Raw genomic sequence first — 12212 nt, 5'->3', positions numbered from 1 at the left:
TTGTCGAAGTGAGACACTATAACTTAAGTGTCTCTCTCTCTCTCTCTCTCTCTCTCTCCCCCAGGCATGTCCAGGTGCTCCGGTAGACTCCAGGGCTGAGCAGTGTGCAGCGTTCAACAGTCAAGAGTTTATGGGGCGCGTGTATGACTGGGAGCCTTTCACAGAAGGTTAGAAACGGAAATTGAAGGGGTATAAAGGGAAAAAGAAGCAATAACAGAGGTGTGGTGGAATATTACCCTGCTTCTCACCTTGTGGAGCAGCATTTAGAGTTTATTGTTTAATTATCAAGTTTACTGGACATCTACTCCCACCACATTTTCCATTTACCTCACTATCAGACCGTGTTCTTTTGCTGTTAAGTTGTGAGGTACAAATGAGCTCTGTTCCAAAACTTATTGTGCTGCCTACCTAGAAAAGATTTTAAGGCACTAGTGTTCAAAAGTTTGGGGTCGTTACGTTTGTTTTTTATGTCAATGAAATGTCATATTTTTACCAAGGCTACATTTATTTCATTCAAAATACAGTGGAAATGGTGAGATTGTGAATCATATTTATTCCTGTGATCAAAGCTGTATTTTCAGCATCATTACTCCAGTCTTCAGTGTCACACGATCCTTCAGAAATCATAATAATACGCTGATTTGATTTATCAGTGTTGATAATCAGGATGAATAGAAAGTTCAAAAAAACAGAATTTATTTAAAATAGAAATATTGGTAACACTTTATAATAAGTTTACAATAACAAAGCACTGTCATGTCCAATAAAGTTTGGTTTAAAGCACTTAATGACATTTTCACATTTTACGATGCGTAATCTAAAGTGAGGACTATTTACGTTAATAAGTTGCGTTAATAATATAACTATTTCTATGAGCTAATTAAACAATAATAATTTGTTAATTACAGCAACAATAAATGAACTGAATGAGCTCTCTCAATGAAAGAACTAACTGTTTGTATATGGTCTGTTAATGTATTAACCACAGTGTATAAACTATTAATTAAATAGCTTGCGAATTTTACTTTTGCACTTTAGACACAAACCCTGTTCCAAAATGCTAAACCTTTTTGCCAAAATATAAAGCAACAATGAATGCTTTACAAAAGGCAATCTTGCAATTCATTTTGATTTGCATTTTTTTTTAAAGGAAAAAATTAATCGAAGATGGCTTAGAAGTTGAGAAAAAATGTGGATAACTCTATACTGAACATATATATATAAAAAATTATTTCAAATGACAAAAAAAAAAGTTCTTATCTACCAAATCAAAGTGATGGAGTATTTTTAGTTCTGTTCAACAAGTTTTGCCATTTCTAAACTAATTCTGCCGATTCTACTTCACAGTCAGCGTAGAAAATGTGAAAAATGTGCTCTGATTCAGTTTAGACTGGCGTGGCAGGGATTCTCAGAAAGCTCAGAACTAGCAGATAAGCAAGAATAAAGGCGTTTTTGAGAGGCTGTAAATGACCTGAGCCTTAAGAAGACAAAGTAGATGTAGAATGAATGAAGGAAGGAGGAGGGGGGTGACCACAGGGGTCATGGGTATTACTGTACAAGCAAAGCGTCTTTGTGAGAGAGAGAAGGATATAGGAAGAGAAGTTAAAGAGAAACACAGAGGAATGTGTGACGGACCCTTATAAAAGTCACCGAGACAGAATGCATGTACCGGACCACGACTATAAATCAACAATACAGAAAGCGGAGAGAAAGAAGAAGAGGGACCTATAGTGGGGAAATCGGATGAGGGAGGAGGAGTCAGAGAGGACAGAGGTTAGGGAGTCATAGCTACCGAATGAAAAATGCTGCTGTTCGGGATGGATGGATGGATAGGATGAAAGGGTCTGTGAATGAGAGGAGAAAGACCTGAATGGAGGAAGAAAGGCCTGAATAGTAAGTGAGAGGCTTGAAAAAGGGGGAAGTGAGGACAGACATTACTGAAGTGACATTCAATCTGCTGCTGAGGAGAGAGAGCCGTCTGGCCCACTACAGTGTGCGGGACGCCCTCTCTGACAGATGACCACAAATATTTAGGACTGAACCTTAAATCTTCAGTTTAGATCCGTGCAGTCTTAAATAATGAGTATAGAATCTACATTCTTGAGTTTGGAATCTATAATCCTGAGTTTAGAATCTTGAGTCTTTAGTGCAGAACCTTGAAATTGAAGTTAGAGTCATGATAAGGATCCTTAATCTTGAGATTAGAATCTTTTGATAGAATCTCGAGTTTATAACTTTGAAACTTGAGTTTGGAGTCTTGAGTGTAGACACTAGAATTTTTTAATTATAATCATGAGTTTAAAATCTTCATCTTGACTTTAGAATCTTCCATTTTTTAGAATATTAAGTCTTGAGTTTAGAACCTCAAATCTTGAGTGTAGAATCTTAAAGGAGTGGTACAGGATTTTTAACATTTCCATGTTAGCCTTAAAGGGTTAGTTCACCAAAAAATAAAAATTAAGTCATTCATTTCTCACCCCCATATTGTTCCAACCCCATAAGACCTTCGTTTGTCTTCGGAACACAAATGAAGATATTTCTGATTAAATTTGAGAGATGGATCACTGCTACATAGGCTCCTAAGGGATTGAAACTTGACTACAGTGGCTCAACTATAAGTTTATCAAGTGACGAGAATACTTTTTGTGCGAAAAAACAAACAAAAATAACAACTTTGTTTGACTATTCCTTTTCTTCCCTGTGGACCTGAGACGAGAGTTCAAGAGATTTCCACGACGCATGCGCGAAAACTGAACAAGAAGGAGTAGAAAAAGATCGCAGCTCTCGTGCATGCGTCGTGGAAATCTCTTGAACTCTCGCCTAAAAGGAAGAAAAGGAATAGTCGAATAAAGTCGTTATTTTTTTTATTTTTTTTTATTTTTTTATTTTATTTTTTTTCACACAGAAAGTATTTTCGTCGCTTGATAAACTTATAGTTAAGCCGCTGTAGTCACATGGAATATTTAAACATTTTCTTCAGTGACTTTCTGGGCCGTCAAGTTTCAATCCCTTAGGAGCCTAGGAGTGATCCACCTCTCAAATTTAATCAAAAATATCTTCATTTGTGTTCCGAAGACGAACAAAGGTCTTACGGGGTTGGAACAACATGGGGGTGAGTAATTAATGACTTAATTTTCATTTTTGGGTGAACTAACCCTTTAAGCCCGGAACACACCAAGCCGACGGTCGGCCCTCAGGCAGTTTTTGCGTCGGCCGACTAAGTTTCCTCGGTGTGATACGCACAGTTCCATGCCGTTGGCTGAAAATAGTCCTCGTCGCCTTTGTTTCGCCCGATTCGACATGTTGAATCGGCATCGGGCCGTCGGGGAAAAAGAGAACTCTGATTGGCTGTTGTTCAGCTTAGTGAAAGAGAATAAAAGCAAAACAGCAAGCAAAGAAGTCAAAACGGTAAAGATAGAAGGCTGTTCTTATGTTACGTCTTCTTACCGAGTGTTCCTTGGCGAATATTTTAATATTAACAAGCGGAGTGGAATAAAGAAAGCGTTTAGCGGGATTGATATTCAAAACGGTAAGCACACACTTCTTTGTTACGGTATGTGTATCTGCAGTCAGCAGTGTCGGTTTTCCTTTTAGAATGACGAATATAGGCTAATATATCTGTAGAAATAGGGTGATGACGGCCCTTTTTTAGGACAACTCGGAAGCTAGCGGCACATGGATTTCCTCAGTCGAAACGCTATGTATTTTCCCCATAGACTTTTGGAAAATCGCATAAAATAAGAACTGTTTTTAACAAAGAGTTGTGTCCCTTACACGTTTTGTCTATCAAGATAATCTTTATAAGTTAATCCAAAATTTACACGTTTTGAAGTCTATATAAAGATTTAAAAAAAAACAAGCAGACACAATAAAGTTTAAAAAACCACAAGCAGTTTATAACTGTGTGTTTTATATCATAGATCAAAACATGAAAATATTTAGAGCCTTTGTTTACCACAGACCTTATTTCAGGCGATTTAGCAAAAACCCATTCAAAAATCCCATAGGCTTTAGAGCGACAGCGTTTTACCCCGACGAGAGGCGACAACACAGTCAGCTTTCATCAGCGCTAGTTCGTCGGCGTCGGCTTGGTGTTTTCCGGGCTTTAGTGTTATTTAACAGTGGAGACAGTTTTCAAAAATTTTCATCCAGTCATTCCAGTTGCATAGTTCGCCAGTGCTAGGCTGGCGCAAGTCAACGGTAACTGCTAGCCTGGGATTAAAAACAGTTTTACCCACTCCACAGTTCACCAAAAGCAAATAATCTATTGATGTAAATGTCTGTTAATAGAATAATGTTAAAAATCAAACTACTCTTGCATCTCAATGATCGCAATACATTTACAGGAACTAGTTTCTCAGCAGCGGAGGAATTTTACTTTGCTTTGGTTAGTAGTACTGCGCCGAAAAGTAAACACAGAACAGAACTCTCGGTCACCTAGGTAACTACATATCACTCCGCCACTGCTGTAGACTGTGCTAATGAATACAGGGAACAAAGTATAACTATTGCAATGCAATGAAAGGGTAGTTTGATTTATAACATTATTCTCTCAATAGACATTAAAGGGATACTCCACTTTTTTTGGAAATAGGCTCATTTTACAACTCCCCCAGAGTTAAACAGTTGAGTTTTACCGTTTTCGAATCCATTCAGCCGATTTTCTGATATTTAGACGAATATCAGTAACCAGGCAGTTTCTGGTCTCATTGACTTCCATAGTAGGAAAAAAATATACTATGGAGGTCAATGAGACCAGAAACTGTCTGGTTACTGATATTAATATCAGAAAATTGGCTGAATGGATTTGAAAATGGTAAAACTCAACTGTTTAACTCTGGAGGAGTTGTAAAATGAGCCTATTTCCACAAAAAAAAAGAAAAAAAGTGGAGGATCTCTTTAAAACTAATAATCTGGCGTTATAATTCATCTGCTTTTGGTGTACTGTGGAGTGGGTAAAACTGTTTTTAATGGCAGGCTAGCAGTTACCGTTGACTCGCGCTAGCCTAGCACCGGCAAACTGTGCAATTGGAATGACTAGATGAAAATTTTTGAAAACTGTCTCCACTGATAAATAACACTAAGGCTAACTTGGAAATGAGGCCCGATGTCCAAAATTCCGGCCCACCCCTTTAAATACTGAATACAGAATCTATAATAATGAGTTTAGAACTCTGAATATTGTTTAAAATCTCGAATTTATACTTTTGAGCTTATATCTTGGGCAACGCTTTAGATTGGGGTCCAATTCTCACTATTGGCTAGTTGCTTATTAGCATGCATATTACATAATACTAGGATATTGACTGTTCATTATTACTTGAGGCACATATTAATGGCTAATTCTGCATGAGCATATTCTACATCCCTCAATCCCACCCAAAACAAAACTTATACTTGTATTGAGGACCCTAAATTAAAGTTAGAATCTTTCGTTTATTACCTATAAACTTGAGTTTAGAACCTCAAGAACCTTGAATTTAGAATTGTGAATACTGAGTTTATACACTTCTATCTTGTATTTGCAATCTTAAACAAAATTTTGTGTTTGGGTAGATTTCATTTGGAAACTTGAGTCTTGTATTTATATCATTGAAAGTTATTTGTGGATGAAGTGCTGCTAATGAATTGTTGCAGCTGATGTTTTGTTTGTATGTATGAATATTTTATGACTGAGCTTTTTCTCATCGTGATTTGGACAGTCTTTATCTCGCAGCTGCTTTCAGTCATAGTCAGTAAATCATTTCTAGATGATGAAAAACTTGTGTGACATTAAAGGAATAGTTTTATACAAGGAGAAAGGAGATTACATGACATTTACTCCAAGCCTACAGTAAGTACGGCGCCAGCTAATAATCAACTAAATGAAATCATATACAAACAGTACAATGCAGATATGATGTTTGGCACATTTTATTTTTGGGTAGTTTGCTGTAGATTGTTTGCTTTGAACTACAGATCAATTCAGTCTAATGTTTGTTTACGGGTAATTCAACTGATATTGATTTATCTAGCAAATGCTTTTATCCAAAGTGATTTATAAAAGGATTGCCTCTGAACAAGAGATTCATCCCGAGGAGATTATGTAACATGGAGTGGGCCAATACACACTTCCTAAATGACTTGGAAAAGTACAAGCTAGAACAGAGATGTAGGTGTGACACTGTGAAATAGTGCTGTGTGGTTTAAGGGTAAGTGTGTCAAGGTGTGATTCAAATGCATTTCTTGAATGCTACATTAATCTGGATACATTTCAAAAAACGCTCTTCCTCCACATTAGTACATTTTCACACACGCACATTTTCCAGAAGTTTCTTGTCCATGCTGAAACATCAGTAAAACAGTAAAATCATGTGCAAGTGACGATATGAGAGACCCGATGCTTTCACTGAAGTGCTCACACTATTCTCCTGGCACAACATGCAGGTTGTACTCAATTACCATTTATTGAATGGGAAGGATAATTTACACAACAGTGATGTACTAAAAACGGAAACTTTTTTCGTGTACAGACACCAATGTTGTCAAACCGAATGAGATCCGCCAAAATTATTTAAAAAAAACTCTATATTCTGCTGCCAGACCAGTAGCTGGCAAAGTCACTTTGTTAAAGTCCCCTTGTAGACAATTATTGTATCCCTTAAAACTCATCTTTAATTGATAAAATTACATATTTAAACGTTTTTTCTTGTGAAAAAAAATTCTACATGCCTTAAAATAGCTCGAGTGTAACTCTACACCCCTTCTTCATTTGGACATAGACATGACATAAAAGAGGGACATTAACAAAACTTGCTTCAAAAAAAGAACATAAACATAATTGTAGGAGGAAAAACAATCAGGGATAACAAAACATCAACAAAACCGAAATCCCGCCGCCCAGATATGGCAACGAGGCTTCCCTCACACAGTTTACGGGTGCAGGAAATCAGTTCCTAATAAAACAAGAACACACATAACAAGAACACTTCCGCCCCCTAGAGGACAGCCAAATCATTACACAAATAAATCAAATCAATCAAAAAACATGAACATGTAACATATGCTAATTAGCCCCACCTCCACTCTCTCACACCAGGTCAGAGATCCACTCGGCCAACTTACTGAGGTAAACGCTTCTGAAAGGTATCACTCTTTACAACGTCGGACACATAATGGTAATTAATTATTTTCTTGACTACATTATCAAACATCTAATAATGTGTTACACAAACCATATTCCCGTTCGCCTTCTCAGAGAAAGGCATAGAGTTCCTCATAACATCGTAATATACACCATACACCTGCCCACTATATTGGTAAATCTACCCGATTTTTCATATCAACAGAAACATGTACCGGTATAACCTGGCTTCTCTCGAGACACCCCTGCTAGTTCGCTGTTAATGATCTGGGCTGGATTTCCCGATAACGTTGTCTCTCCCCGCACTACGACGACTCTAAAGGTATAACTTATCTAAAGGTAAACCATTTCTTGGCGTGTTCCCCGAACTATATCTTAGGAGGTTGCTTAAGATATACCTTCTTACGTGCATTTACTTAAGTACTGTACTTAAGCACACTTTTTGAGTATCTGTACTTTACTTGTGTATTATTTTTTACTTTAACTTCACTACATATGAAAGACAAATACTTTTTACTCCACTAATATTCTGTCAAGGTCCTTGGGTAGAAAGTAACGTCAATCTGGGGATCATTTTGGATGTTTGAACCCGACTGATGTTTGAACCCGACTGATGTTTGAACCCGACTGATGTTAGAACCCGACTGATGTTAGAACCCGACTGATGTTAGAATCCGACTGATGTTTGAACCCGACTGATGTTTGAACCCGACTGATGTTAGAACCAGACTGATGTTAGAACCCGACTGATGTTAGAACCCGACTGATGTTAGAAACCGACTGATGTTAGAACCCGACTGATGTTTGAACCCGACTGATGTTTGAACCCGACTGATGTTAGAACCCGACTGATGTTAGAAACCGACTGATGTTAGAACCCGACTGATGTTAGAACCCGACTGATGTTAGAAACCGACTGATGTTAGAACCCGACTGATGTTTGAACCCGACTGATGTTAGAACCCGACTGATGTTAGAACCCGACTGATGTTAGAACCCGACTGATGTTAGAAACCGACTGATGTTAGAACCCGACTGATGTTAGAACCCGACTGATGTTAGAACCCGACTGATGTTTGAGCCCGACTGATGCTTGAACCCGACTGATGTTAGAACCCGACTGATGCTTGAACCCGACTGATGTTAGAACCCGACTGATGTTAGAACCCTACTAATGTTAGAACCCGACTGATGTTAGAACCCTACTGATGTTAGAACCCGACTGATGTTTGAACCCGACTGATGTTAGAACCCGACTGATGTTTGAACCCGACTGATGTTTGAACCCGACTGATGTTAGAACCCGACTGATGTTAGAACCCGACTGATGTTAGAACCCGACTGATGTTTGAACCCGACTGATGTTAGAACCCGACTGATGTTAGAACCCGACTGATGTTTGAACCCGACTGATGTTAGAACCCGACTGATGTTAGAAACCGACTGATGTTAGAACCCGACTGATGTTAGAATCCGACTGATGTTAGAACCCGACTGATGCTTGAACCCGACTGATGTTAGAACCCGACTGATGTTAGAACCCTACTAATGTTAGAACCCGACTGATGCTTGAACCCGACTGATGTTAGAACCCGACTGATGTTAGGACCCGACTGATGCTTGAACCCGACTGATGTTAGAACCCGACTGATGCTTGAACCCGACTGATGTTAGAACCCGACTGATGTTAGAACCCGACTGATGTTAGAACCCGACTGATGTTAGGACCCGACTGATGCTTGAACCCGACTGATGTTAGAACCCGACTGATGCTTGAACCCGACTGATGTTAGAACCCGACTGATGTTAGAACCCGACTGATGTTAGAACCCGACTGATGTTAGAACCCGACTGATGTTAGAACCCGACTGATGTTAGAATCCGACTGATGTTTGAACCCGACTGATGTTTGAACCCGACTGATGTTTGAACCCGTCAACTTAAGAATGACGTAGCGTTGAGAAAGTTTCGGGAAATCCAGCCCTTCTAAAACCCGCCAGCACGTTGATCTGATTGGTTACATAGTTTGTGACGTCAGAAACACCAGCGATTTCAAACTGCGTTTTTGAGACTGTCTTTGGTTCACTGCAGTTTTACGTAAATTACTCCGCAATGGTGTTGACATGAATTTTCATATGTCTTCAACCACATTAAAAACACCACATAGACATATAAACAACATTAAAAACTTGATTTTCACCACAGGGGGGCTTTAAGAAAAACTACACCCCTATAGACTGCCCATTACGTCACCGTTTTCATAAATTGACATCTTTTTGTAGTTTTCACGGAGACTTTCAAAAGTTTTCATAGTTGAATGGAAACGGCCCCCAAAACGCAATCTGACAGTGATTCCAAATAGTAGAGTAAAAACATTGTCTCAGTGTGGATGGAAGACCGAAACATAGAGAAACGGTTGCATTTGCAAATGTATTTGTCTTAGTGTGGACTAGTAGAAAAGTGTGGCAGCACAGAGCAGACGTAGGTATGGATGGCATTCAGTATCAGATGTAGTTCACTTTTCTACATTTACTTCTATTCATTTTGCAGACGCTTTTATCCAAGGCGACTTACAAATGAGGAAAACAGCAAGTGATTCAAAAAACGCAAAACGTGCTTAAAATACAAGGTTTCAGACATTGCTTAGAGTAGCATCAACTAGAAAAGGGAGGGATTAAAGGAAGGTGAAAGCACAGATTAAACTTTTTATGATGATGAGGTTTTTAGAAAATCTTTATCAGACAGAGTTCAGTATTGTAGAAAGATCATTGTTGAACAGACACAGTTCAGTATGGGACAAAGCTAAGCAGCATGCAGAGACGTGGTTCAATAATGGACAGAGTTGAGTCCAGTTGGGACAGTGCTGATCATCATCCCACAGGGTTCGGTATCAGGAAGAGTTCAGTGTAAGAATTCAGTTACACTAAAATGACAGAGACATTCACCCCTCTGTTTATAATGTGTTCTGAAACTGCTTTTATGTAGAAATCAAATCAAAACAAACGCACCCAGGGGTATTCAGGCCATGAGCTGTTGTTAAAGAGGCGACACTGGGACTGTGTGTGTGTGTGTGTGTTTGTGCTGTGGGGTAGGAGGTACAAGAATGTGCTTCGATTTATTAGAAGTAAAACTCTTGTAGGTTCCAACAGTTATGTGAGCTATTGTTGGACAGGACATTGGGGGTTTGGCTGTGTGTGTGTGTGTGTGTGCGTGCACATGCTTTTGTTTTGTTGTCCCTTGGAGATCATTTTTTTTGGCCGGCTCAACTCTAAAGATCATTATGTGATCGTGTGTGTGTGTGTGTGTGTGTGTGTGCAGTAATTGTTACTGCAAGGCGCTGCTGTGCTAGCCTGGTAATACCAGACTCTGCTACTTCACTTTGCTTCGTAGACAGAGTCTGGAATGGCATAATAGAGAAGTGTTTTCTCTCTCGCAAGGGGGCGCTTCTCTGAAGTTTAAAATCATTGGTTACCCATAAGCCAATCAGATAAGTTTATTTATGACGTATGTTATGCGCCGACACGGCCGCATCGAGACATTATGCATCGAACTCAAATCTATGATCGAACTTCCACTGTAAACAGGGAGCGGCGCTTTTGTAAGGGCTGCAAAATGTGTGCCAACCGGGAATGAACAATTCACAAACTAGGTTATTTATATGAATTACTGAGTTGCGGACGCCCCGCAACGTCGGCGTGCCCCGCTCTCACGAGTCTGATTTAGCTTCCGCAGCGCCGCGAGGGCGAGACCGAGCCCCTGCTCTCGCGAGTCATGAATAGGAAGTTCATTTTACTGATTTTCTGAGTCATTCGAGTCATTTCGTTTATTTAAGTGGCTTAATGTAATAATTTTAACAGCCAAATTCCCCGATCACATCCACCTACGCAATGTTGATCATATTCTGAATTAAGAAATCATAATGCAGTAAAAAATGATTTACAGGGAACATAAATAATCACTTTACCTTCCGAGTCTTACGTTCATTTGTCACGTGACATACGCAATGAACAGATCGTTCATGAATCTCCTATCTGGGACTAATGCAGCAGGATGTCGAAACGAAATATGGTGGATTATTATTATGATAATAATAATATGATAATAAGAGCACACCAGGAGCGTTCACAGCCGAGGAGACCGACTTTCTTGTCATGGCCGTTGTTCTGACAATTCATGCTACCCATCGAGATTTCCTACTTACCGGTTATGCGCATGTGCAGACTCACAGTTTTTTTTTTTTTTTTTTTTTTACAAAAGGTACATTTTCCTGTTATAATGTATAATTTCCCTTTAAAAAATGCTTACTACCATATGAATATTTGTACGGTCAGCCAGCTGAAAAGGAATAAAGTTTCAGTTACTACAAGAAAAGGTGTACTTTGACAAGTCAAAGATGAATATTTTATGATCATTTTTACTTTTCACACCGTTTTAAAAATAAAAACAGTAGTCTACAGTATACAGTAGCTACTCATAACTTAGAATTGTATTAGAATTGTATTTCATACGACTTTAATCGGCATTCTGTGATCAATTCGCGCTACGGTAGCATTTTTCGACAAGGCAGCAAAAATCGACAGAACACCGTAAAAGACGGAGAACTGACGTTGAATGGGGGTAAGTTATGTTCTTATAGTTATGTATATAGTTATGGCCAAACAGGTCTGATCCGTCATTACTACAATTAGCCTGAAAAAATTGGGTAGCCTAAATGCCTAAGATTGAAGTGTTAATATTTTTCCTTGTTATAATGATTTCCAAAAATAAAAAACGGCTCCATCTGTGTTGATGAGAGAATCAAAAGTGTATGCGCGTTGTGCAAGCTACATAATGGCCAAGCATGCTGGTTTTTGCTGGTATACGTTGCAAATAGAAGGGCAGCAAAATAGTTTTTTTGCCTAGCGGCAGAAGTGCACGTGCCGGCCCTTGATGATGCGAGCGAAATACCGGAGTGAACATGGCTGTAAACGACCTTTGCTTCAGTTTGAAAAACCCCGGAATGTTCTCCATAACAGAGCGAATTGCATCCCGTGTCTTGTTTCCCATTTCTGCGGTTGTTTCGGTTTTCGATTTCTCTAAACTTGGCGCT

General features: G+C 39.0%; 1 protein-coding gene across 2 annotated transcripts in view; it reads left to right on the top strand.

The window, feature by feature from the left end:
* adamtsl4 (ADAMTS like 4) overlaps positions 1-12212 on the top strand; it is a 92651-nt gene that overhangs the window by 35716 nt on the left and 44723 nt on the right. For both annotated transcript variants that reach the window (XM_089117444.1, XM_089117445.1), the window contains exon 5: positions 65-167. In XM_089117444.1, the coding sequence (XP_088973570.1) occupies positions 65-167 (103 nt within the window). The remainder of the gene's footprint in view (positions 1-64; positions 168-12212) is intronic.

This window comes from Pimephales promelas, chromosome 12, assembly GCF_988280905.1.
Source record: "Pimephales promelas chromosome 12, fPimPro1.hap1.1, whole genome shotgun sequence".
Lineage (NCBI taxonomy): Eukaryota > Metazoa > Chordata > Actinopteri > Cypriniformes > Leuciscidae > Pimephales > Pimephales promelas.
The sequence above is the reverse complement of the archived record's forward strand: the minus strand, read 5'-3'. Positions and strand labels throughout refer to the sequence as shown.